Genomic DNA, 27,632 nt, shown 5'->3' on the forward strand with positions numbered 1-27,632 from the left:
TTTAACTTGGTATCAGTGTTACCTTGTATAGTCGGGGAAAATGGTGGCCAGGCGCTCTATGGCTTTGCTGAACACAGTGACGGGAGGTTTGTGCTGCGTCGGAGCGGCCGGTGGTTCAGCTGCAGCTGCTGCAGACTGCTGGATGAGCGGCGGAGAGCTGTGGGACGACTGGGATGAAGGAGGAGTCAACTCTTTGGCTGCAGCAGACAGCTGCAACATTAACAGAAGACAGGAGAGAGTTTACATCTATATTTTTCTACTGTATCTGATTCTGATGGACATGTTCTGCTATTAGAGATAAATTAAGTATTTCTGGTAGTTTTTTCTACTACAGATGACCTTGAGTGCTTTTAAACTCAAAAAACAACAGATAACATCAAAACTCAGAAGTGCAACAAGTAATTGTTTTAGTAAAACTAACTAAACATTGATGGTGAGAATTTACTAAATGTGAGTAGAAACACTTCTGGTGCTCTGTAATTCATCAGACTTTTATTATTTGTTTTATTATTTATCTTATTATTCATTGAAACGATCAATCGTTTTGTCTACAATTGTCAAAAATCTTTAACCTCAAGTTACCAAAATCCAAAATAATGTCTTCAAATTGCTTGTTTTGTGTAATCAATGAAGAATAAAGCAATTTATTTACACCGATTTAAAACAGAAGCTGGAACTATTGTTAATAAACTGTAACGTGCTGTATTGGTTACTGGTTAGACTTACTGGTGCAGCTGAAGCTTCAGGCTGGTTGTTGATGTTGACTGGAAGCAACTCGCTGACTCTTCTGCCGCTCTTCACTTGATCCATCTGCTCCTGGTACTGAGTCTGTGGAACACGTACATACAAGTCTTAATAAACATCTGGCTACACACACACACACACACACATTTAAAATCAATTGTCAGCTTGTTTCCAGCTGTCAAATCTCAGCAATTATCAGCTGGTTTCTTGCCAAAATCAAACTTCTACTGGTGCAAGAAACACAGTGTGGCTGGACCTCGAGCTTACGGAGATGATGTACACTTTGTTATTATTTACACTTGTGCTGCTCCTGCTTCAAGTCAAAATGTCTGCTGTGAAAAGTCCTGAGGGATTATATCTTTTTCACTTTTTAATGCAAAAATAAATAAATAAATAATAAAAAAAAGCTTTCAGGACTTTGGGGGCTCCATACATATGTCGTTTTAATTATCAATTCATCTGTTGATTATTTTCTTGATTAACCGATTAATCCTTGGGTCTACAAATTGTCAGAAAAGAGTGAAAACTGCCTCTCACACAATATCCCAAAGCCCAAGTTGACACATTCAAATATCTTGTTTTGTCCAAACCAACAGTCCAAAACCCAAATAACTTAAATTCACTATAATAGACTAGTGATAACTAGTGTAACCAGCAAATATTCACTTTTGAGAAGCTGAAACCAGTTAATTTCTGTCATCTTCACACAAAAAACGACAACTGTAACTGACACCAATCTGCATAATTTTGTAACAGATAGTAAATATCTGCATTATGATGTGCAATGCTCAATCGATATTATTTGTTGTTCTTTGATGATTTAGCAAACAGCAGATTTTGAAGAACACGAACCCTCTCGGCGTGCGATTATCTACTTTAGCGATGGACTCATTTACCTCAGCAGCAGAGATTTTCTTTTCAGCTTCTTGGATGCTGGCTCTCAAGTTGCTACTTAATTCCAGGTCTTGTGTTGGGGATCTGGAAAAGTTGAAGGACATCACACATAAATCTGACACCAACTTGTCTAATGTGATAGCGGGACAGGCTAACGCTGCGATTTCACTCCTCTCACCTGTGTGCCGCTTCGTCCAGTTTGGTCAGCAAAGCCTTGTCGTTGGCCAGCTCTCTGTTGAGGCCGTATAAACCCTGATCCCGACTGCTCTCCACTACGGACAACTGGAGGAACAACACAAGTAATTTGCTGAAAATGGCAAGCAGTGAAAAGTCACAGGTGACGTATGTTAAAGCTTTTACGGTGGCTGTTCACTCAGTGGCCACCTGGTCCACCTGTACAATCTATCTATTGCAATTCAATACAACAGCTCTGCCACAAATCTGACCTTTACAAAGAAATGTGTAAATTACATGATATGTTTATTACATAGTTAAAGGTTAGACTACCATCTGATAATCACAAATTTGCCCATTTTCATGAAAAGATTCCAACAATTATTTATGTTCAGGCTTCACTCAAAAGGATTTTTAGGGCAAGAACTAGATAAATGAAATGTGTCCAGTTAGGGTCAAAGACCAGGACCTACCTGAGCTGTGTGAGACCTCCTGTTGGCCGAGGTAAGCAAGACCTTACAGCGCTGGATCTCATCCTCCAGACTCATCTTCTCAGCTGCTGACTGATTGCTGAAGGAGCAAGAAGAACAGAAGTGGACAAAAAAGTCTGTGGAGGCTTTCAGTTTAAGCTTCATCGTCACCTCTCGCTCACCTCAACTCTAAGAAATCCCTAAACTTTGACTCATAACTGGTTTTCTTCTCTTGGATGTTTCGGGAAAGACTGCGCATGGAAAAAAAAAAAGACAACACAAATATATAAAAATAGTTAGAGAAACACTTTATGTATTTTTGTTCATTTATGTTTGAAAATTAAAATAAAATAAATAAACAGATGCAGGACACAAATATAATAAAGGTGATCTGCCTCAGTCGTACCTCCCGTGTTCCTCCACCAACTCTTCCGTCTCCACCTTCAGGGACTTCAGTACTTCCTGGTTGGCTTTCTTCTCCTTCTGGTCCTTCTTCACCTCCTCTTCCAGCTTCTGCTGGAACAGTGCCAGCTCTTTATTGGTCACCTTGACAAGAAAGAAACACCAATAATAGACACTTCAGTCATTCAGATTCAGTTCATCACTTATAAATGTTGCTGATTATAACTGGTTATGGCCCTACTTGTACGTTGGCAGTGATTTTCTGTATGTCTTCCTCGAGGGAAGCGATGTCTTCTTTGTGCCTTGGGTTGACTTTGCCACCACTGTTTACCAATTCCTTGATCTGCTGCTCAACCTTCATGTTGATCTTTTCCTTTTTGTTGATGTCACCCTGGAAGAATAAACAACAAAACTCAGTAGAAGGCGAATACAGATTTACTTATCATTTCCATCCACTACACTGTTGAAAACGTGATGGAAATGTAACGTTTGTTTCATGTATTAATTTGACTCGATGTTTTCATGTGCCGACATTTTTCATCTCTAAGTCTTTAAGTCACATACTTCATGTATGTCGTGACATATTCACAACTTAAGTCTGTTGTGTTTTGTCATGTGGATTTCTTTCTGTTCAAATTGAAAATGTGCATTAAAACAGGTGGATGAAAACGTTAGTTTGTGCTCCAGAAACCACCAACAAGTTGACATTTCAACAAAATAAATTTTACAAACTCTAAGCGATCTGTATCAAGATACATACACATGTTAATGTTATGTGTTAATATAATAATGTGTTGTTATCAGATTCTTTAAACTCCTAAATATCTAAATCCGTGTCGGCCTCAAAACTCTAGTATCGGTCTGGCTCTACTTTAACAGTTACAGATAATACATGAAGCCATGTGGACCTCACCTGGCAGCTCTCAAAACGCTCATGAAGCTCAGTATTCACCGCGACACTCCTCATGGCCTCCTGACACGTCTAAGGGAACACACAAAAAGAGCATTTCACACACAATTCTGCACACATTCATGTATTTATATATTGCCTCTGGTATATTTAAAAAGCCGGTGAAATGTTGGTATTAACCTGTGATGATGCATGTTTCTTCAAAAGGTCTTTCTCAGTCGTCACTGAAGCGCCTGAAGATGGATCCATTTCAAACACTCCAGCTTCAAACCCACTGGTATATAGATCCGGCTCCTCATACTCGTTAGGTATAAAGTAATGGGCTTGCTGTTGACTGTCACCGTTTGTCCACTGTGGAAAGGGATCATTCTCTGTCAGAGTAACTCCACTAGGTGACTGGACAAGCGGAGGAGGCTCAGAGGCAAATACATAAGGACTCGGGAGGACAGGATAGACTTCAGTCTGTGCAGATGAATAACTGTCCCGATAGCTTGTGAAAGCAGAGTCATGATCCGCATGCAAATCAGGAGATTCAGAGTTTGTGTCAGGGTCCACTATTACATCCAGGTCGTCCAGGCTGGCTCCATGTCCAGCCTGCTGCAGGGAAACAGCATGCTTAGTCAGGCCGATACACTTCCCCATCTTTATGAAGCGAAGGGACTCCAGGAGGAAGGACTCGAAGCCGCCCGCTTCTTTGATCTTCTGCTGAGCCACGGGAGGGAAATTTTCCAGTTCACCCACCAGCAGAGGGTCCTCAGCAACCAGGGGACCGTGCTCCTCTAAGATCTGATCAAAGTAGCTGCAGGAGTAGAGACACATCCAAACGTTCAAATCAAAAAAGGAGAATATGCATAAAGAAATCATATATGTGCAAGGCAGAGTGGTGATCAAGTGAAAATAAACCAGGAACTCGCTAATGAATCAGTCACCTGCTTCCAAATACTGCATTTATGTTTTTTATTCATTGTCTAGAGACTTTGTTAACACAATATAATCAAATACAATATCTGCTGAAGAAGGCCACAGGATCCAAAAAAAGCTAGTAAGTTAGTTTAGAATATCTTCGCCTTTGATAATGGTCATAATGTTTCATATGATTTCATTATAAATTTAATCTTTATTTAGCTTAGACTAAGGGATTAAGAGGCATGTGCTCACGCAGGATGTGTGGCCCCGGCCATCTGTTATGAAGTCTCGATCACATAACACAATGAATTTAAAAATGGCCACGGTTGAATCCTTCACACATACACTGAACTGTAGCACTTACTCATATAAACTCTTTTTTGTTGGGTCGGGGTTGTTGTCCAAAATCTTTTTATAGTGACTTTTGTGTCTGGTGCCGTTGTACTGCTCTTCAAAATTGGCCACTTGCTCCCGAAGGTGACCGGGTACGCTGAACGGATCACCAGGGTGAAGGAATGATCTGTTGGCGCGAAATCTCAACGTTATAAAACAGACGTAGCTGCAGTTACAATACAATACTGTGTGTCCATGTGGATGATGCAACATACAAAGAGTCCTCTTCAAAAAAGTCTTGGTCCAATTCGTCTCTCTGAGTTACACTTCTCATCCCAGGGAAAACAAAAACACCCTGAGAGGAAGACAAGAGGAAACACTTCAGAGTGATGCTACACGGCCACATTATCTTTACAAGCAACAACTACCAATCAGACTTCTTACCATTGGCTCTTTCCGTTTCTTTTTCCGGCCTCGACTCTTCATAGGAGAATTCTGAAATGAAAACAATGAACTTAAGAATGAACTTTGAAACTCGAGTTTAATGGTAGCTGCTCAATGCTTCATTTAAAGTTAAGAGGGATGAGGCAGATCCACAAGGTTAAAGTCACGTTAAAGGAATAGTTCAACATTGTGGGAAACATGTGTATTCACCAACGAGTCAAAATGACAAGTTGTGTCGGACTATTTCTTGGCCCCACAGTGTTGTTCTATTTTTTTACAGATTAAATAAACTAAATATAATACCTTAATTAGTAAATTGCTGGTAGGCAAATTGTTACCGTTGGACAGAGCCAGGTTACAGGGTTTCTGCAGTGTGTATATTTAAGACCTTATTTAAGACATAAAATTCAATTTAATACATTTCTCGCAGTCATACTGGTAGGGACAATAAGGCCCAATTATAATAAAGTAAGATCATTTATTTATAAGCAGGCAAGAAATATATCAGACCTTCCTTCCTAAATTAAATTTAGGCTTCTTACTACCTTCTAATGTCTTTTTGAGGGAACTGAATTCAATGCTTTTTATGACTTTAAGACCTGCAGACACTGCTAGCTGTGTCCAGTCTTTATGCTAAGCTACGCTAACTGTCCGCTCATAGTGGCTTCATATTTACCACACAAACCTGACACTGGTATCGATCTTTTTGTCCAACTCTCAGCAAGAAAGCAAATAAGCACATTTCCCAAAATGTTGAACTAGTCCTTTAAGTTTAGTTTATGTGGCAACCAACTTCAAATCAGGAAAACAAAATGTTATTAGGTTTCTGAAGACTTACATTTTGATTTTCATCAGGCTTTTTTAAGACTGAACAATGGCCATCTGAGAAACAAAGAATTTGATGTCAAATGGAGCAAAAACCAGCAACAAATGAACAAGCCTTACATCAAATGTTAGTCAAGTGAAAAATACGTACCCATCATATCAAAATAATCATCCAGTATAGTGTGGCAGGAGACATACTTGTCTCTATGCTCCTCCAGAGTCCAGATAAAGAGTCTCGTGTCATGTGGTGGGGCCTGTTTTAGGTATTCAGTCACAGTCAAACCAATCCCTGAAAAAAGCTCCGGTCTAGTACCGAGCTTCTTTATAATCACATCCTGCAACGGGGCAAAGTTCAACAAAAAAGCCAAGTCCAGCTGCTCCAAGTGTCCTGCATAGCGCTCAATGAAGGATTTGGCAGCATTCAGACCTAAAGAAAGCACAAAGAAGTTGATTTTAACTGATGTTTAAGTCCACAATTTTTACATGTCCTCTGTATTCAAATTCTTTCAAAGTTTGTGTCACTGTCCTACGAGTCAACACGAAACTGACCTTCAAAGTGACTCATTTGTAAAATGATGATATATTCTGACTCAACTAAACTAATCCTCCACTTTACTCAGGACTGTAAACTCCATATATACACACACTTGCAATGAGCTGAGTTTAGTGCCACACATCCTTCAGGTTGTTTAAGCAGGACATATATTTAAGAGTAACATGATAAATGCTGACCTGCATCGTTGAGCCGGCACGCCCAGCTGTGGAGTTTAGGGTTTATATCCTGACAGCCACTGAGTAGTTGGATAAGGACGCGAGCCCAAACGCGGTTCTTCCTTTCCAGTAGCAGCTCAACGGCCTGACCTAGAGTCTCCAGCGGCTCCTGCTGCCAGTTCAGTATCCTCTCGGCCACTTGGTTCCCCCTCGACGAGTCCAGCTCCAGCCAGGGCTTCAGACTGCTGGTCAGGGCCAACACGTGGAGGCCCTTCTCCTCTCTCAGCAGCTCCATGTTCTGGCTGATCTGCAGAAGAACTCGATCCCTGTACAGCAACCAGGCTGACAACACAGTGGAAAAGATATCTTAGATGTCACTTACAAACAGTGGATTTATTACAGTTTAGTTCACCTGAAAATGTCCCGCTCAGTACATATCTGGTCACAATTCTTAAATGACTATTTTGAGGGATCCTTACAAAAAGTGTTTGTTATTCATTTCAGTTTAAAAACAAATATCAGCCAAAATTTCGAATTAGATTTTTAATACCAGCATCTGCCTCAAAAATCCACTGCTTTAGTAAAATTGGTAGTTTAGACAAAGTGATGTTAATCAGTTTTTACAAAGCTCATCCAACAACCTGAGTATAGATGAAGGGGGAACCAGGATAGACACTAAATGTCTGGATCCTGCAATATGTAGAATATGTGAATACAAAAATGTTCTGTATGTGAAGGAAATCTGAGAGATTGAAGATGTTTCAAGAGACCTGGACGTCTTGAACAGAAGCAATTAAAGAAGCTCGATCGAGGAGAAGAGAGATGAGCAGCACAAGTCAACACCATGTAATGCCTCCCCATTCTGAAGGTTACTTCCTGGCGAGGAACTATTTAACTCTTTACTAGACATACGAGATTCAATATGTGTCCAAATAAGTTTATTCTTCACCCAGCTAAAGATGAAGAACCTATGAAACTATGTTTACCCAAGTTAACGAGACAGGCTACACTTAGGCCCAGACTCCAAATTGATATACTATCTCCCACGACCTTGGTCTCCTGGGAGACAGAGACAGCTTCGCCTTATCAGGACAGCTGCACTCGTACCAGCCGTTCTCGGAAACAGAGAGCTCTGAACTATTGCTCTGAAAGAGACCAATGACCTGCTGCTTTGCTGCTTTTTAGGTTAACAAATGACCAGAATGTGACCCAAGAAGCGTCATATTACCTTTTAGCCTAAAAAGGAAATTCCTTCACACTTGATTCTGATGACTGTGAACAAGATTTAGCTCCACAATGACAAAAAAATGATGAACATTTCATTACATGCTGCGAAAACGTGACAGCGTTAGAAGCAGTACCTTTATGTTGACTCTGGGTTGCTGCTGGCTCTTCTTTCTGCTGCAGAATCTCATCGTTGATCGCCTGCTTATCTTGAAACGACTGCTTATGCTGCTTCTTCTTGAGCCTGCGCTCCTCCTTTGATTTTAACTTCTTCAGACTGAAAATATGAAAAAAAAGAGACAGGCTTTAAAGTGAGTCTACACTGACTATTTTGAAGTGTATTATAATTACTATTAACACTATCACCTGTAAATAATCTAGTTTTCCCCCCATGAGTCTAAAGAGTTTCACCAATCAAATGGTTAAGAAAGCCTATATGTGGCCTGAGAGGCGACAACCAGGGCACAAAAAAGGCCTATGAGCACTCAATGCTACTCATGACCCATGCTCATTTGAATCAATAAGTGTTTTGCTGTCTCCAATAAGCAACCCGTTCATCATTTTCAAAGTTACTGGTAACACAGTACCAACCAGGATGTCTTGCTGTGACGGCCAACTAAAAAGAGCAGCTCCACTCCGTCACCAGCGTGAACTGTACTTGGCTGCAGCCTCACCTTGTACACTTCTGATTCACTTTTGGCTTCTTCGGAGTCCGCGGTTTGGGGATAGTAGCTTCAAACTGAAGAGAGAAAAGACTCAGGTCAAAACACAGTGTCTCTGAAAAGTTTACTTCACCTGCAGGGAATCATCTTACCTTACATTTCACCAGGCCCGTCGGACCAACGATTTTGATACTACAGATTTGGCCGACACAGTCTGGAGTCAAACAGGAGTCTTGCAGGAAATCCTGCAACACAAAAATAACACATTAAGAAACAACTTCGACTGGAAGTAAGGAGGAAACAGCAAGGCTGAGAGCGGCCTTCAAGAAATGTTATGAAATCTAAATGTACCTTTTCATTCTTTTCAAAGAAGGACGACGTCTTGAGGGTCTTCCAACAGGTGATGTGGTATTCAACGATGCAGCTCTGACAGCAGCATATTTGAATGAAGCCCTACATAAAGAGGCACATATCCAAGTTTAAAATGCATCAGTGCTTTTAATGTTTGAAGTACAAAACACTGCCTTGCCTGGTTGTACTTAACTGCCGCCATTTACCTTAAAATCTGGGTCAGTGAAGTAGATTTCAGCTTTCAAATGGCCATGGCATTTCTCAAGTCGACAAATGGCATCAGGAATAGGAGGGAATTTGCACAACTCTATAGCACTCTCCAGAATGTCCTAAAAAGAGAAAATAAAAAGGAAGATGAGCCAAAAATGTAATTAAAATGTGTAATCTAACACAAAACCATGAATAATATGAAAGAAATATATATACATATTCTCATTCAACTGCCTCTGACTATCTTTTGTTTCACAATACTGAACCACAGTGGATATAATAACATATCTTGACACATTTTGATCATTTCGTCAAAACCTTTTAGCAGACACTAGCTCAGATGTCATGTGTAACCTGTTTTCAGTGTGTTCCTCTCAAAGATGTAGCCAGCTATCACCTTTTGACCCTTTGCAATAACACCATTTTCCACAATGTACACATCGTCTAACAACAAGAAATTTTCATTTAGCAAATTCGATACTTGATTACTCACAGGTTATCAGAGATGTCTAAAAGAACTGACTAAACCAGGTGTACGTGTCAAAGTACAATTTAAATTGTTTTTATTGTAATTTAACATTTGAATATCCGTTTATGTATTTTCTGTGTGTGTAGCATGGAGGGGCCTACAACGGCATTTAATTGTGCAATCCTGTATTAAGTAAAGACGAAGTTGAACCATGAATAGTAAATGGGGTGAATTCTATATTTGCAACATAGCTCAATTGGTAGATGTTTGTTTCCACTAAACATGCAAGTATGTTCTGTTAATCTCTGTCAAAACAAATCTGATTACATTCAGTATAATTAGCAGAGGGGGTGTAAAGAATAAAAGGTTATTTAATAATTAAAGGTACTGCATGTGGTCCTATGTTATAGGTATTTAAAATGGTCTGATATAAACACAAACTTATGATAATAACATACCTTGAAATAGTCTGGCTGTGTTTCTTTGACAATCTCTTTCGTTGAAGGCCAGGTGAGTTTACCCGGCGTTATTTGATTCTTGACCATCTGCAGGGAATCTGAAAACTGCTCCAGAGCAACTGCAAACCTGTCCGAAGAAGAGACAGTAGTACAGTTTGAAACAGCAAAAAAGGTGAGAATCAATGACACAAAACGTGGTACGACTAGAAGCTACTGTACCTGTTCTCTTTAATGTACACCTTCCCGATGGCATAGAAAACCACACACTGAAACGTCCTATCCTCAAATGATTTGATCTTCTCCAGAAGCTTTTGGGCTTCTCCAAGTCCCTGTGTTCAACAAAGCAACCACACATGTACTGACTGCAACACAGGAAATTCATTTACAATTCTTATTATACATAGTTTAAACACTCATATGATCCTGTCTATATAATACCACCTTGACTTGAAGCAACAAACTTGAAATGGAATACACAGACAGACGTGAATACAGTGTTTTATATCTTTATTTCAGTGTAGTCTGAAACAAAGAGCGCCACCACTGACGTCAGAAGAAATTTTAAGTTTTTATGAAAAATATTAGGCTTTTTAAGCTTCAGGGAAAACAAGCTCACATATTTAATGAGGGGATCGTTTAAAACCACCATCTGGTAACATCGATAACGAGGCAAGATGCACCAGGATCTGTCTGATTCAGCTCAGCAGGTGATGATTGACGACTGATCAATCACATCATACATTCGCCCTCACAGTTATTAATAAAAAGCAGCAAAGAAAACCTGGAGTTTGGAGCAGAAGTGGACATAAACAGCACTGATGTGCACTGCAGGTCAGACACCAAGCTGAGATTAGTTTGATAATCACCAGTTGGACACGTATTTTACCCAAAATTCAACGAGTTGAAGTTAGTTAAAAGTTTGTGTTGACCAGCTGCACTTGTGTTTACATAACTTACATATCATCAGTGGCTGTAATCAGATGCTAACCAACTTACTGGGGCTGAAAACTTTATTTCCCAAATGCCTCTAATGCAGGTAGAAGCTAAGATATGAAGAGGAGAGGGTTCATAAGAATATCTATGAGTTACCTCAGACTGGCCGATTTCTGTCAGGGCTGATGCACGGCCATAAAGTAACAACAGCACATCCAGTGTGGAAAGTCCAAGGTCCTGAGAAAAAACAAAAAGGAAAATGAAGCCAACTTTACTTTTAATGTGTGTGAGAGAAGAGAACAGGAACTTGACTTTATTCCCAAAAGCTTCACAGCCAAAGTAAAATAAATTCACAGGTTTTTTTTCAACATGTTTTGCCTGTATTTGATAGTGGATACAGACAGGAAACATGGGAACAGAGAGCAGATGACTTGCAACAAAAAAAGGTCCCAAGCTGGAAATAAACCAGTGATGTTGGATTCAAATGGTACACATCTCCAGGAAGTAATGTTGTTGTCTGGATGGTGCAGAGTGGACAAACAAGTGAATCCACAGCACCACGAATCTGCAGCCAATTGATTGATGTTGCTCTTAAAGCTCAATTTGTGGACAAACTACCGTCATGTCACGTGCATAATGTTTCTATTTTGCAAACAGATCTACATTACTACTAAAACAATCAAATACATTTAAAAAAATCTGCTCTCAAAATGTTGACAATTTTGGCACATAAGTTGTGCAACAGTGCAAACGTGCTACAGCTTTGGCACTGGTTTGCATATCAGCGTTATGATTACCTTTGGTGAGCTGGTTTCCACTAAGGCCAGCGCCTGGCTGAAGGCCTGCTCTGCATTGTGGCTGCGGAGGTCGGTCAGAGCAGTATGGGCATCCTGCACTATAGATCTCAACTTTTTACACACACCTGCTTTACCATCATCAACTTTCTGGTTCTGAACAGAACTAGTGTGTGAGGGATTGACCCGATGAGATCGATCTTTCTGCAACACAAGACAAACAGTGAGTTCAGCGAGTCAAGTGTCTCCAGAGGTTTCTTTTGATACACATGCCACAGTCTTTATGCTACACTGTACTGGAAAACAAGTCTTAACACCACACTCATGACTAAAGACGGATGCAATACGCTAGTCAATGACAGAAGCAGAGCTGCCAACAAGAATAATTAAGAAGAAGAGACTCACCTCATCTTCAGGCTGATTATTTCTGTTCTTTGATTTCTTCTTTGCGGTGTTGGACTCCGCTTTCCCGTTCTTTGAAGAAAACTCACTGGAAGCACAGAGTGTCAACAACAGGTATCAGTTATAACATCTAAAAACCTCTTCAATACTCATATACTATATTATACTTATCACAGTAACGCATTATTTTTTGGTGGAAGTAGTCAGTCAAGTAATTATTTACACAGTTGTCAGGCTGTTGTTATTCTGTGTTTGATAATATTGTCAGTTGAAGCTGGTTGTACTTTTACCAGAGATCTTGAAGTTAACTGACAAGTGAATACAGGCAGCAGAATGTAAACTCACATATATTATAATCTTATGGGCATTACTATATTATCACATCTCCCATACTTCTCTCCCAGTAGAGTAAAAAAACAAAAACAAAACACACACATGTACAAGTTCATGATCGTCAACAGTTCCAGATTTTCTTTCCTCAACATCTGTGCACATTTTTTAATGTATAACTATAAACGTATAACAGTGAGCTGGGGCAGAAAGTTGGGGTTATAGGGGTCCAAGTGGACACAACATAATTTACATAAGCACTGATATTAGTACCCGTACTTCCACTAACCTTTTTGGTGGTTTAGAGTCTTTAGTACTGCCCTCTGCAGTCCTTTCATTTTTCCCTAGAGAGAGAAAATTAGCCATGAATGTTTTTAAATGTCATGATCATAAAATCCTTTAAAAAGATGCCTCCCATCTGTTATCAGAGTTTGTTGGCCGCAACTCAATTCTTAGTTAAAGCTGGTTTATTCACACACGTGTGGTCAAAGCCAGAGTAGAAACAAAAGTACCACCCAGAGTCTGCAGCGAGTCGGTGCAGACCCACACTTGTACAGTCAACTAACTCCACGTGACACAAGGGGTCAGTACAATCCTTGTGGAAAACTTTCTCTAATTGATACCAGATGTTCTTCATCTGGCCCTTCTCCAGCTAACCAGAGGGAACGTCCTGATCCATCCATCCATAGTTACATAGGTGAGAAATACAGATATGGTACCAAAGCTATAAAAAAATAAACGGAAAGCTGTGAAGCCGGCTACAGTTTCTTAACGCAGAGATATTCATTTAAACTCTTTTAGTAATTGTAGCCCTCCTTCGATTTAAGTGTGCAGCTTTACTATTACAGGGAAAAAACAAAAATGGTGTATTGACAGACACACAAAACACGAAGAAACCATGACCAGGACATCCTGTAGCTACAACCTGAAGATGACATCACAACAGCATTAAAGACGTTTTATCTCACTGACAAATTAAGCTGCGATGCCCTTTGGTGAGTAATTCTGAACGTAAACATACATTTTGTTTTTTTTCAAGAGAACACCACAGGGGCCCTTTAAATCATTCTATGTGTATTCAATGATATGAACGACATACTATGTATGACACATAATATGACACTTATGTTGAGGGCGTGTGACTGAGCCTCAAAGGGCAGCTTGAACTGGTGGGACGACCCAGAGATAGCGCTACCAGGATCTGAACCTGTGTCAAAACGAGAAATGTCGGGTGTGTCTGTAGGTGAAACGAAACTCACCTGGTTGCTTGATGTTTTTAACCTCTGAGACCTGTCGACACACAAGTTAATAATTAAAGACACTGACAACACTACAGGTGCAACTAACAATTATTTTCATTATCTGCTGATTATTTTCTCGAATTAATCATTTGGTTAATAATTAATGATTAATGAATCGTTTTAGTACTCAGGATATTCAGGCCATAATTAAATGTTAAAAAGAAAAAAAGAACAATATTATTATAATAATATTACATAATATTTAAATTTTCTTCCTTTTTCTTTTTAACATTTAATTAATGGTTGATTATCCCAAGTACTAAAATAATGATAACTCAATAGTCATCTTTTAATTTCCCATTTTCACCTTTATTTTTCATTTTTTTGGCCTACAAAATTGAGAGAAGAAATTGAGATTTTGTGTAAAAAAAAAAATCCCATCACAATTTTCTGAATGATCAAATAGCTTTTTTTGTTCAACCAACAGGCCAATAAAGATATAGCGTTTACTATCAAACTAATTATTAAAAATCCTCCAAATTGAGTGGCTGGAACTACATTATGTTTGGCATTTTTGCTTGAAAATTGCCTTTCAGTGTTTTCATGTGTAACATGAACAAAAGTTACCCTACCTTACTCTGTGGAGCCATGTTTTTTACTACACCAAGCTTAAAACTAGTTTTCCCAGACAGCGGTCGTGACTCCATTGCATCTGGTCTGGTAGTGCTGTAGAGAAGAAAAAAACAAAACAAAACAGAAAATTAAAACAGATCCTCCATAAGTTTATCAGCATTTATTAATCTGGTTCATATAAAGTGTATAAAGGTAACACACACCTTTTACTGCGAGTTTTCTTAGGTCGTCCAACTGAAAGCAAAAGCACATAAACACGAGTTGTAGTCATGAGGATGTGGAGGAAATGTAATAATCATAATACTGAGCTTGACACAGCGCTTAACAAATTTATTAGACTACCACCCAATGTAAGGTGTTTGCCACCGCTGCCCTAAATTAACAGTATTGCTGATTACCAAAATATTTTTTTATGTTTCTGTAATGATTAATCCACCAGTATGTGCAAGCTCTTGAATCAAAATGTTATCTTTAATGCTAAAATATAATTATTGTTGTTATCAATGAATTCTTCAAATTTACTGTTACTTTACTAAAAATAGCAAAGCACATTATTATTTTTTGATTGAGATGCCAAATTACAGTTATTTACTTGCATTCCTGAACAGAAAAAAATGTTTTAGTGGTTGTATGTTATTCTTGATTAATTTCTGACTTCTTGGAGAATTCCAGTGTGCTGGCTCAAATTTGGGTATAAAAACTTTTCCGTTTGAAATTCCTCACTCCTGTTCAAAATGGTGAAGCGTAGGGAACTTACTAAGAAAGAAAGAGTCCGAATTAAAGCGCTTCATGATGCTGGATGGACTCGATTGCAGAGACTGGTACTTACAAAATGTGTCAAGGAAGAGGCCGAAAACGAAAGCTAACTGAAGCAGATGTCAGGCACCTCAAGATTTTAAGTACTAGAGACAGAAGGAAGACCACTGCTGATCTTCAGGCAGAGATTAATGCTTCTAGATCAGAATCTGAGAAAGTCTCCAGAATGACCATAAGCAGACGACTGAAGGAACAAGGCTTAAAGGGAAGAATAGCTGCTAAGAAGCCGTTATTGAGGCCTGCAAACATCCAAAAACGCCTAAAATTTGCCAGGGAGCACAAACACTGGACTGTAGATGGCTGGAAAAGGGTACTCTGGATGGACGAGTCCAAGTTTGAACTCTTCGGTCAGCATCGTCGTGTTTATGTCCGCAGAAAAGCTGGAGAACGTTTTGATGCTAGATGCATTGCACCCACAGTGAAACACGGTGGAGATTCCATTATGGTATGGGGTTCCATTTGTGGAAACGGCATGGGCAAATTAGTTAAAATCAACGGCATCATGAACAAGAAGGTCTACCACAACATCTTGGTGAATCATGGAATCCCTTCTGGATTGAACCTGACTGGCCGTGGGTTCATATACCAAGAAGACAATGACCCTAAGCATGCTGCAAAGCTGTGCAGAGACTACTTGACCAAGAAAAAGGAATCTGGAGTACTGGAACTGATGGACTGGCCAAGTCCAAGTCCAAACTTGAATCCTATTGAACAGATCTGGGTTTTACTGAATTCAAAAATAGATTGCACAAAAGTTTCATCCAAAGCAAGTCTCTGGGAACAGCTAGAAACTATTTGGAACTCAATAACAAAAGAGACTGTCGAAAAGTACATAAAAACAATGCCAGCAAGAATGCAAGCTGTTATCAGGGCCAAAGGAGGTCATACAAAATATTACGATTTTTGGTTAATATATGTGAATAAGGACTATTTAGTTGTTCCAGTTTGTTATTTGCCTAATAAATAACAATACAATTTTTAGTTTGAAACAAGTTTTTGACAGATTTCTAAAATATTTGTGTTTTCTTATTTTTATGACAGGTGGTCTAATAAATTTGTTAAGCACTGTAGTTGACTTGAGATGCTGGAGTGTCCTTCGGATTTTATGCCAGCATGTCCCGTCTTAGAGATAAGGTGGACCTTGGAGACTTTCCAGACTCCCTTGATAAAAATAATGAACTGAGACACACTTTGACATTGACCGAGAGCTAAACATTATTTTCTTCCTCCTATCCTTGAAAGGTACCAAGATCTTCTCCGTTAACAGTGTTGTATTAAATTCATATATACAAGTCAAGTGACGTTCATGGAGTTTATTCTTCTATCCATCTCCGTCTTCATTAGATCTTAAAAAACATAGACCTGCTTACATTCAACTTAAAATGGAAAAACAAACTGCAAGATGTTAAGTTGTATATTTGTTTTCCTCCTTTTCTTGACTTATTTTTTTATCCCACCTGCCATTTTCACCTTTGATTTTCGAGCTGTATTAAAATAAGATGAGGACAACCTGTGGTGTATAGAGGCTGCTTACTGACAGTGGAAATCTGCATGTAGAGGCATTTTCTTACAAATCTTTCAAACCAGATACAAATGTGATTGAAGGCGCAGCTCTGAACACGACACGAGTGCCGTGGAAATACCTTTGGGGTCTGCCATTGTGTTCCGCTGTTCAGTGATGAATTTCAGGTGTTGTTGTTCCAGGTCTTTGATTCCATCTAGGTCGTCCTTACACAGACTCTGGGCTGAACTGTTGGCCTCAATTGCCATTTTGACCTCTCCCAAAAAGAACAAAGCCTCACAGTAGCGGTAGTGACCCTGCAAATAAACCATTCATTAACTTCTAACTCATAACCATTGTTTGCTTCAGTGACAGACTGAGTGATGAAGTGGAGTTCAACTGCAGGAACAGGCAGTACAGTTCCCATTGTGACAAGAATAATGTGACTTCAGAAACACTGCTCAATATGAATCAGCTACCAAAAGACTACATTCTCAGATTATCTTAACGATGTCCAAACAAAGCCCTTTAATGTTGAGTATCTGCTAACACAGAGCCTGCTCTGATATCTATAGGTGTCTCTAGTGCACACTAATGTAGGCCTACATGAAAACCACAGTAGTGTTCGTACAGAGGAGTGGCAGCATGGATCTGTTGTAGCAGGTTTCGGCAGGTTGTCTTTTTCTTTTTTACATTTCATAATCAAGATTAGATTAATGCACCATCCGGCGCATATAGAATTGCTCAAACTTATCTTGGAAGGAGAATTTTTTTGTTGTTGTTGTTCTGTTGAATCTATACTCAACAATCAGTGTGCAAAATACATCCCCATCTTTCTTGTCCAGTGGCTGGATCCAAAAAGAAAAGTTTTAATATGTTTTGTCAGGAACAAAAATGTATCAAACAGACTCAGGTGTGTGTCATTGAATGGTTTTACTCCCACCCATGGATGTGGCTACAACCAACGGATCACTAACCCTAACTCAGAAAATATCAAGAGTACTGTACATTGCAAACTAATATAGCCTTAATAATAAAATATGTCACTAAGACACGATCACCTGGGACATTAGAATTATATACTAGTCTCTGAGAAGCCCTTATTAGCATTCACAACAAACCAACAAAATAATTACGCCAAAATACTTAAATAACAGAATCACAAAACTGTGATGTGTGAAACACAGAAAAGGATAGATTCACTTCAGTTCAATGACACACACCTGAGCCAGTCTGCTACCTCTGTACCTGCTGAAGAGCCAATTTGGTCTTCAAATGTATAAAATATAAAAAGAATATACATTTAAAGGAGGCGTTTAACAGTGTTGTGAGTCCTTGAACGACTAAATTGTCTCTGCTGCACGTCCATACTACTCCCTCATGAAAGAGATAAGTACCTTTGCCCAGAGTGGTTTTATCAGAGTAGCACGTTTTCCATCACCAACAGCTTTTCTGTAAAATAAAATAATCATGTTTGGGTCAAAACATTTCTTAAGCCTTGTAACTTTGATGAACACCAGCATTAAAATTAAGAGTTAGCATAGTGAGAGACTCATATTAACACCGGGGGCCCGTATTCATCAAGCGCCTCAGAATCACTCCTCCCAGTCGTGATGAAAGTTAACTCGACTACAAACTCTCCTTTTTTATATTTTTTCCCTACCTTTTTTAAATTTAGTGAGACGAGACAAGACAGAACTTAACACATTAGGTGGCATGACAGGATTAGCAGGAGAGGGAAAAACATGCATAGACAAAACAAAACATTACACAAAACAAGTTTAAGCTTGGCTGAGGTGGGAAAGCTGGTTTAGTGCAGTAGAAACAGACTTGGCAAAGAATGAAGAATGTGACTGAAACGTTGACTTTTGGCCAGTTGGGAGTGGTTTCCTGCTTGTAGACGGTTGATAAATAAAAAGGCCCCGGCTTCCTTGTATTAATATCCAAGATGTGAAAGAGGTCAATGGGAACAATGTCAGCTTTCTGCTGCTACTTCCTCTAGTGATGCGTTTTAAACTACAATGTCCAAATATTGAACTCACTCATGTTTGATTTGATTAGCTCAAACAACTTATCTACTGATACTGGGCATTTTAATTATTTACAAATGAGAGGTGCTCCAGAATAAGTGGTACTTACAGATACTCCTTACAGCGGATATAGCATAAGGCTCTGTTTCCATAAATTATGTGGTTGTCAGGGCTGGATGGAGAAGAAATGAATTTCAGTTGCAAAAGTACACAGATTAATTTACTAATTACACCATTACAATCTAATATGACTACCCTGCAATGAATCCTGTCGGCCTGTAGTTAAAAACGGTTTTGTATTATAATGAGGTGTTTCTAATATTTTGTACCCTTCATATATTAATTAAATAGACAGCATCAACAAAAAGTGAAATACCTAAGCTTCACAAAGATAGTGACTCATTGCAGGGACATTATATTTATCAATATATTTGACAATCCGCAGCCTTATACAACACATTCAGAAGAATACAGATTAAGGTTTCATGCCAGAGTAAAATAAACTTTATTACTACTTACTAATATGTGATGGCTTTGGAATAAAACCTAACAGCGTCTTCATACTGCTGCCTCTGAAAGTTCTCATTTCCTTTTTTCTTCATTTCTTCACTTTTCTAGATGAGAAACACAACAAACCACATTTGTATTTGCACAGGAAAAACAAATGGACAGTAAAGGTTACGGCTTCCACTTGTCATTCGAACATAATAAAATAAAATCTGTCTCTCTGACTCTTACTGCATGCTCTGTTTCACCATCACTAAACTAGACTATTGTTGTCGAAAATTGTAGAAAATGGAAACTGGCGAGTGACACAGATAATCGTGACAAACCCCTTCCAGGAAGTAATGTGAGGAAGCATTTTGAATTTGATACCACAGGTGGAAAATGGTAGATAAAGTTGTTTTTGCTGCTTTTTTAAAATGCACTATTATTATCATCTTGAACTTGTGGGTGTCTGTATGGATGTATATCATAGCAGGAGGTGTGTGTTTGGATCTCAAAAACAACTTTTGTCGGCAGAAACATTTCCAAAGAATGTGACTAAGGTCTTATTCATTGTTCCCTCATTTTCCTCCTGCTCCTGCTCTAACAATGGATGTGAGGGCGGTGTGGATGGAGGCCAACAGTTTTCTACAGCTCAGTATCTGCCATGCTCAGTTGAGCAGCCTGATCAAATCTGAAGGATTTTATTTAAATCACTCTCGTCACTATACTCCTCCTATATATTCTGCTACCCTCACATAAACATGACTGAAGTTACGGATGCTCCAACACCCGCTTCACTGTGACTTTAAGTCTTACTGTGATTACAGATGTTAGATGTTGTGTGCTTCACTTTGAAGTACATACATATATGTGGAACCCAGGAAGAGTAGCTGTGTTGTTACAATAGCTAATGTGGATTTACGGTGAATAACATATCACATAATTACTATAATGCATCAACCATCTCATTAACAGTTTCTCAGTCAACATACAGTAGTGTCTGTCCTCAAACATAAGTACACGTTACAGAAAAGACGAACAGGTGCCTGTTTTAAGGAAACATTGAGTTACAACAACATGATCTGCAGGCTGTGATATGTCTTACCTCTACATGATTGGCAGACGGTAGAGCCATAAGTGATTTCATCGTCCTGTCCAAGTTGGAACCCATTTCCTGAATATACTTGGCAACTGATTGAAAGCAAAAACAGAAGTGTGTGTGTGTGTTAACTATCAACATACAAGTTCTACCGGCTTCAGTATTTGCACAGCTCATCAAATATTGAATATTTCTGTGCTGTAAACTGGCTCAAATTTAGTGATGTGAGAGTTTATGAAAGAAAACAGACTCCAAAAACTTCCTCTTTACGTGATTTACTAGAAATATCTTTGACTTCATAAAGCAGCGTAACTTTGAATGAATGTTTTTGTCTGTGTGAAATGTAGTGTGACTGTATCTTACACTCTGTGAAGATAAGGTGCAGGGCTGTGAAGCAGGTGTGTGCATGGCCGAGATCCACGACGCGATGGCGAATAGCAGGTTCTCCTGTTCGCTCCAACCAGTGTAATGCATCCTCCAAAACCTCTGGAGAATGCTGATGGTACAAAGTCACCCTCATATTAGGTTGTATAATAGAGAACCAATCAACCCTCTCTACTGACCATTACATAGGTAATGACAATACACATAGGTACTCATTTAACCGTATGATATTTTTTACAATGAGGTTTTGTTGCATTGGAAAAAAAATAAAGTCCTTTATCTTCTTTTTGACCACGACCACGTTTATAGACGGGAACAGTGGAAATTTCTAGGGATGGGCTAATGTGACATATTCTCTCCTGATACCTCAACTCAGGGTATCTGCTGATATTAAAATCTGTGTATCTTACAACATATAAATTACAGGTCAGGGACAAGTTGTATGTAAATGGGTTGGCGCTAAAAAACGAGTTAGCGGCTCACCATGACTTAATTAATATAACTGATAGCAGAAATACAGAATTTTCTAATGTCACTGACAAAGATTCTGTAAACTATGTGGATCGGTTACATCTGGACCATACCAAATATGAATAATAACGGGTCTTGGCGGGTCAGTCTTGGCGCAGACGTCGATCCAATGTAATTAGAGCATCCCTACAAATGTCTTCGTCCGGTTCAATGATGTAAAGCACTTGGAGGTGCATTTTATGCATGAAAGGTGCTCCACAAATTAAGATTATCATATTATTATTATTATTATCATTATTAACAACTAAAAGCTAGAAAAAGCAGCCATGCCTCTGCCATTGTTTGAGGTACCTTTACTGTTATTAGATGATAACCTCTTGTATATTCAATGCATACGATTACTTTTTTTTTTGCACTTACCAAGTTAAACATGTTGCTTATCCAGAAAACATGTTTTGTTTGGTCCTTTTTCAACTGGAACAGAGAACAAACAAGTACTTTAGACCAAAAGTAAAAGTTCCAACGTGGTAAAATACCAACAGTATCATCGTCAACAACAACACAATCTACTCTTTTTCCCTTCAGTGCCAAATAGTGCCAGTTGTGCATTATTTCAGAGAACTTGCATACTCAGACTGTAGGTTTTCCTGCATTATTAAACCCAAAACCCCAACTAAACCCTAACATTATTTATGTGAGAGGAATGATAATGCTGCACACTGCTTCAACTATAACATCCTGCCTGTGTGGTCCAATTCTAAAAGTTCAAAGTTATGAATAATAATGGCAGATACATTGTGAAATCTCTAAATTAAGATAAAGTCTCTGTAGCTATGGTTTCTAAATTGTGCTGCAGTCAACTTATGTAACAATGTTTACAACAAAGCAATACTATGACAAATTGTTTGAATGATATCTTAAGGTCAGCAGACTGTTACAGCCTACTTGTACACTTTGCCCTCTTCTGTGTTCCTTATTGATTTTATATTGCAATGTTGACTTTTCACACGTTCACCTTCAACAAGGCATCTCCCAAAATTCTTCACTGTCAGTCTGAAAGTCTGTCAATACCCATACATATGTGGTTAAGCTAAGTTTTAATATGGATGGTAACCATAAGGGGAAGCATTAGCACTGCAATTTTTCCACCACGCTCCTCTGGTTCCATAGTTCCTGGAACATTTTGGTTAGACTGACCTACTACATAATCAACTTACAGTTCCTTTCTCCAAGGCTCTGAGGACTGCTTCCAATATTTCTATCTTGTGCAGGTGCTTCAGTCCCAGATCTTTACCGTCACTGAAAAGGAGACGGTGACAAACTCTTCAAATAGTCTAAATCACTGAAGATTGAAAACGTTATTCAGATCCAAATCATAAATTGTACTTACTCGATTAGACCTATTTCTAAAGCCCAGCACGTAGTAGTGCTGAACTCTTCCTGCTGCAGAAGAATGGGAAGCCAGAAGGCACAAACTTTCATCCGCTGTGCAGCCTCTTTTCTAGTTTTGATGGGGATACAGCTCCATCGTTCATAAACCTCTTCTAAAAAACGAAAACATGCCAAAAATACACTTTGTTTTATTATTTTTGAACATTAAAATACGAGGAAACACTGATAAAAATTAACCAAAATTTCACAACATTGCACTTTAGTCAAAAAACAGCACTATGTCTTGGAGATTCCAGTCTTTTGGAATACATGAAAACTGAAGTGAAAGGAGGATGGCCTATATATCATCCAAGCATGTCGATACTCTGGTGTATACCATAACAGGGCCACAGCATTGTGAATATTCATATGAAAAGTATTAAGACCCTTCCTTATGTCCCTTACCTGATGGACGGAGGGTGATAATTGCATTATTTTTCTGAGCATCCAGAAGTTTCTGAGGGGAAAAAACAGCTCATCAGTGACATACAGAAAAGATTAAGTTGTCAATCAACTTCTTTGATTATTGGTTAATAACTCACAGCAGTCATCCGTTCTCTGATGTCCTCCAAGTCACCACCATAGTCAGAATCAGAGTCTGAATCCAACATTTTGTCCAACTCTGTAGGAACATTTGCATAAAGCTTTTAATTTGAGTCAGCATTGCATTACAATTGTTGATTGTTTGTTTTATCTTGATATTGTCTTTGTGTATCTTGATTAAATGCCTGTCTTTCTGTATGACAGTAACCTCTGTGTTAACACAGACTAGTTACATTAGTTAATAAGACTCCTGTGGGTGAAATCCACTGCTGTTGTTGTTCATGAGAGCTCAGCCTAGTGGGGAATCACACTTTTAACTCACAAGGGAACTAAACTTGTTCCACAATCCCACCCTGCACACGATTCTTGGTCTTCTGTTAACACAATAGCAACTTAAGTAACACTGAAGTGTATATTATCTTATCCAGGAAAGCCCAGAATTACGCTCAACTTTTTGTCTGTGATGGATTACCTAACAAGCAGGTTTCAAGTCGATGCAAGCTGATTTTCAAACTGTTTGGAAATTAAATGAAACAAGTGACCCACTGAAAGCTTCAAGAAAAAAAAACACATTCAGAAATCCATCACACTTTAATCAGAAATAGACAAACGTCAGCAGTAATGTATAGTTATGTGATATTATGATGCAGCTTGACCAGGCGATCAGACCGAAAACATCTCACACAAGGGGATGTGTTGGTGGGGGCGTGTTGTTTCAGGTATTGGTGAGACAATAAAATATGATATAATAGGAAAGGCTAGTTTGGGTAACAGGATTTGAAGGCATATTGGTAGAGCTGAAATGGTTTGTCGATTATTAATTGATTAGCTGGTCAGCAGAAAATGCCATACAGATGTGCCATTGTATACACCCACGGACATTGCAATGGCAGTGCACAATGATTGGTTCTCTGGTAAAGTCACCAAAACAGTAATTTGCTCCTCCATCCTCACACTCTCAGGGTAAACTGTGGAATAATCACAATGCAATACACTACAAGGTCCTGAGATAAGCATGTATTTGATTAGCAAACGTAGTGATGACGCTGGACTGCTTCTGCTCTGGTGGTTACATTGGACTGTGAATGGAAATATATATATAATGGACCATTAATATACCTGATTATAATAATAATGTTTAAAATGGGTCACAAGAGAACACCACGGATGGCTGCCTCAGTGTGTTGGTTTCATATCTTATTGTCAATTTTTTATTTCTGCTTTTTGACTTGCTGTACTTGCTTTATCTTTCTTTATATTTTCTACTTGTTATGTTTATTGTTATGCACCAATATAGCAAGGCAAATTTCTTGATGGTGAAAACCTACTTGGCAATAAACCTGACTCTGATCACACAAATTAAGTCATATCTGGCCATCTTTGGTAGGATTACAAAAAGTGCTGCAACTTGGGAAACAGGCCATCTGGCAAGTTGTTTATATGCATGGGTCAGAGTTTCTACAAGTGTCCACATTTTCCCAAGAAGAGGAGAAACAACGCCTAACTGTGTGAAAAGAGTGTCGAGGGAAAGTGACAAACTACATGAGTGTTTAGAGGAGTTTAAGCAGTTCTGTTTATGCTTACCACGCTGGGTGCACCTTCTTAACTAACCAGACAGGCCACAACACGCCCCGTCTTCAATCCTCACTGCTAAATAACGCTTTTGAACTGAGGGAAAGTACTATGAAAAGGGCGCACGAATCTCAATAATTAGCGGGTAATTTATGACAGAAGGCATCGCAGATTTTAAAATTACTGCTATCTACGTGTGGGTGTGGTTAACATACAACGTGTGCCACTAGATAGACTTTGTTATGGTGCCATTGCTTTGGTGCCCAACCGGTCAAAGCAGATGACCGCCCACCTGGAGTTTGGTTCTGCCTCTTAAAAGCAAGTTTTTCCTTGCCACTGTCGCCAAAGTGCTTGCTCATGGTGGGAACTGTTGGGTCTCTGTAATAACATTATAAAGAGTCGGTCTAGACCTGCTCTATTTGTAAAGTGTCATGAGATGACTTTTGTTGTGATTTGGTGCTATATAAATAAAACTGAATTGAATTGTACTGACGGCAGGACCAAAGAGAGAGTTAGCTAACATGTTACCTGAGAGTCATCCTGTTGATGCTAGCTATATTTTCACCTCACTAATGTCGTGTAATTAATGCAGTCGATTAAAAAGGACCGTGACATTAAACAGTGTACATATTGAGTTATTGTTGGGGGTGTATCACTTGGCGTAGTCTTTGTACAAAATGCTACAAAACTGAGTATAATTCAACACAACGTATGTCGGGAATGACATAATTTAGCGAACACCCTTCCTTGATTGGTCGCTGTGGTGTTAGCATTTTAGCCTATTAGCTAACCTACGTAGTATAGTTAAAATCTTGTCAGCAGTTCGCTTGCAGTGCGAAGTTTGTCCGCAGGGGAACTATATTAATATGTTATGTGGTTAATGTGGTAGCTTAAGCATTTCTATCTCCTCATAAGGTGGCATGTTTTAATGGCTGTTAATTAACGCTACGACATTTTATTCCTGATTTGTTTTAGAGCGACGCAGCCGACCGTGACCCAAACAATTTAGCCTGCTACTGAGTTTAAAAACGTGTATCGTGTTAATTAAATTAATTTATCATAAAAGTCTTACCTTGTGATAACAATTGCGTGGACGTTTAGCTGTGGTCTTGGCTTGTCCTGTTCATATTAGTGTGCGGAAGTCAAAACTAAGGCGCAGTCACGCAGCGCCGCGTGTCGTCAACACGCGTGAAGGAGGGGGCGGACCAAAACTCTTCTTCTTGTAATGGATTTCTGGCAGGCTGCACGCTGCGAGGCGTAATGACGCCCTCCGCGGTCAGTCATCTGCTGTTTTTATTTTAAGTACAGGTAAACAGCAAGAAAATAACTTTTTTCTCTTACAATAAGTTGGAAATTCTTTTTAGAGGAAAACAAATTCTTGAAAGAAAAAGAAGATATAGTCCCAAATCCACTATGACTCTGAATAGCTGTTGCCTTTCCGGTTCAAAAGTCAAAGCCAGATTTATTCAAAGGTTTTATCCTGCAAATAATTTTCTGTTTATTTAAATTTATGTAGACAGTGGGTTTTTTAAGCACCATCTGAGGTGCTTGAGTAAATGTAGGCCTGTAGATTTGATATTATACGTACATATCTATATGCAGCTCACTCAGAAGCAGCTTGAGATATGATCTCTACCTTCTATCTTTCAGAGGCAAATATTGTACCTTTTAACTCCACTACATTTATTTAAAACAGAGGCTATGACAAGAATATAAAATCTGATGCATTGCTATTTAGATTTAACCACTCAAAACTACATTTAAAATGAGCTCCACCTCAATTAATTACAGCAATAAGTAGGCCTATAGCTTACATGTCAGTGCATCAATAATGGTTCAATGATATGATAATATAACATACAGAGAGACATTCTGCATGTTGAGAAGACAACTTTTGGAATATATGTATATGTGTAAGTATAGTTCGGTGCCAATACATCTGTACTTTTATTTAAGTAATACTGTTATTGCAGGCTTTTTTGTTGTAATAGAGTATTTTTACAGTGTGGTGTTTATATCTGTACTTAAGCAAATTATCTGAATACTTCCTCCAACACAGATTTTATGCTACTTTATACTTCTACTCCAGTACATTTCAGGGAGGGAAATGTTGTACTTTTTACTACACAACATTTATTTGACAAATTAAATTACTTTGGTGATTCACATTATTTATACTAAATGTAAATCAACTAATAAATTATGATCTAATATTATGGATTACGCTACCTTTACTAGCAGCATCATTAGTGATGCTTACACATTAATGTACACTAATTATAATCCAGTGATATAATATATATTATTCTGAAATGGGCCATTCTGCAAAATGAGTACTTTTACTTTTGGTACTTGAAGTATATTTTGAAATATATTTTGATACTTATGCACGCAGATTTTTAATGCATAATGAGTACTTTACAATGTGGTATAGATCGGAGTACTTCTTCCACCACTGATGGAAAGACATTATGGAGATTCATAACTGGTATCAGATCTGCTGTGTGTACATATGACTGTTAAAATGTTCTACCACTGGAGAGTGATGTTGCACTGTTTTGTTTCGCTGCAGACTCCACCACTAGTATCAGCTAAATCACTTACATTTTAAGTGAGATATCAAACATAAAGACTTCAGTTACCTTGTAAGTAACATGTCTGGATATTTCATGTTGAAATAGTTTAATATATGGTACAGTGTATGCAGCAGAAATACAATGAATGAATGCATGTGAAGTAAGCAGCAGACAGCAGTCGGTCTTAAAATAAAACGTGG

The 27,632-nt window shown here is 38.6% G+C and overlaps 1 protein-coding gene across 1 annotated transcript in view; it reads right to left on the reverse strand.

The window, feature by feature from the left end:
• The window catches only part of ttc3 (tetratricopeptide repeat domain 3), a 29,096-nt gene extending 3,106 nt beyond the window's left edge, over window positions 1-25,990 (reverse strand). The window contains exons 1-42 of the mRNA XM_070917081.1: window positions 25,929-25,990; window positions 23,284-23,363; window positions 23,147-23,198; window positions 22,701-22,854; window positions 22,528-22,609; window positions 21,731-21,784; window positions 20,819-20,951; window positions 20,462-20,547; window positions 19,387-19,481; window positions 18,977-19,039; window positions 18,235-18,289; window positions 16,980-17,154; window positions 14,724-14,754; window positions 14,520-14,613; window positions 13,906-13,936; window positions 12,936-12,990; window positions 12,320-12,404; window positions 11,918-12,118; window positions 11,277-11,357; window positions 10,407-10,516; window positions 10,188-10,314; window positions 9,257-9,379; window positions 9,051-9,152; window positions 8,852-8,944; window positions 8,712-8,776; window positions 8,175-8,314; window positions 6,835-7,155; window positions 6,254-6,529; window positions 6,116-6,159; window positions 5,278-5,328; window positions 5,109-5,188; window positions 4,865-5,020; window positions 3,775-4,393; window positions 3,598-3,666; window positions 2,926-3,075; window positions 2,689-2,828; window positions 2,465-2,533; window positions 2,286-2,382; window positions 1,817-1,920; window positions 1,641-1,722; window positions 727-828; window positions 23-210 (exon numbers count right to left, since the gene is read on the reverse strand). Coding sequence (XP_070773182.1) covers window positions 23-210; window positions 727-828; window positions 1,641-1,722; window positions 1,817-1,920; window positions 2,286-2,382; window positions 2,465-2,533; window positions 2,689-2,828; window positions 2,926-3,075; window positions 3,598-3,666; window positions 3,775-4,393; window positions 4,865-5,020; window positions 5,109-5,188; window positions 5,278-5,328; window positions 6,116-6,159; window positions 6,254-6,529; window positions 6,835-7,155; window positions 8,175-8,314; window positions 8,712-8,776; window positions 8,852-8,944; window positions 9,051-9,152; window positions 9,257-9,379; window positions 10,188-10,314; window positions 10,407-10,516; window positions 11,277-11,357; window positions 11,918-12,118; window positions 12,320-12,404; window positions 12,936-12,990; window positions 13,906-13,936; window positions 14,520-14,613; window positions 14,724-14,754; window positions 16,980-17,154; window positions 18,235-18,289; window positions 18,977-19,039; window positions 19,387-19,481; window positions 20,462-20,547; window positions 20,819-20,951; window positions 21,731-21,784; window positions 22,528-22,609; window positions 22,701-22,854; window positions 23,147-23,198; window positions 23,284-23,352 — 4,904 coding nt within the window. The 5' untranslated portion in view covers window positions 23,353-23,363; window positions 25,929-25,990. The remainder of the gene's footprint in view (window positions 1-22; window positions 211-726; window positions 829-1,640; window positions 1,723-1,816; window positions 1,921-2,285; window positions 2,383-2,464; window positions 2,534-2,688; window positions 2,829-2,925; window positions 3,076-3,597; window positions 3,667-3,774; window positions 4,394-4,864; window positions 5,021-5,108; window positions 5,189-5,277; window positions 5,329-6,115; window positions 6,160-6,253; window positions 6,530-6,834; window positions 7,156-8,174; window positions 8,315-8,711; window positions 8,777-8,851; window positions 8,945-9,050; window positions 9,153-9,256; window positions 9,380-10,187; window positions 10,315-10,406; window positions 10,517-11,276; window positions 11,358-11,917; window positions 12,119-12,319; window positions 12,405-12,935; window positions 12,991-13,905; window positions 13,937-14,519; window positions 14,614-14,723; window positions 14,755-16,979; window positions 17,155-18,234; window positions 18,290-18,976; window positions 19,040-19,386; window positions 19,482-20,461; window positions 20,548-20,818; window positions 20,952-21,730; window positions 21,785-22,527; window positions 22,610-22,700; window positions 22,855-23,146; window positions 23,199-23,283; window positions 23,364-25,928) is intronic.
• Between the last annotated feature and the right edge of the window lie 1,642 nt (window positions 25,991-27,632).

This window comes from Enoplosus armatus, chromosome 13, assembly GCF_043641665.1.
Source record: "Enoplosus armatus isolate fEnoArm2 chromosome 13, fEnoArm2.hap1, whole genome shotgun sequence".
Classification (NCBI taxonomy): domain Eukaryota; kingdom Metazoa; phylum Chordata; class Actinopteri; order Centrarchiformes; family Enoplosidae; genus Enoplosus; species Enoplosus armatus.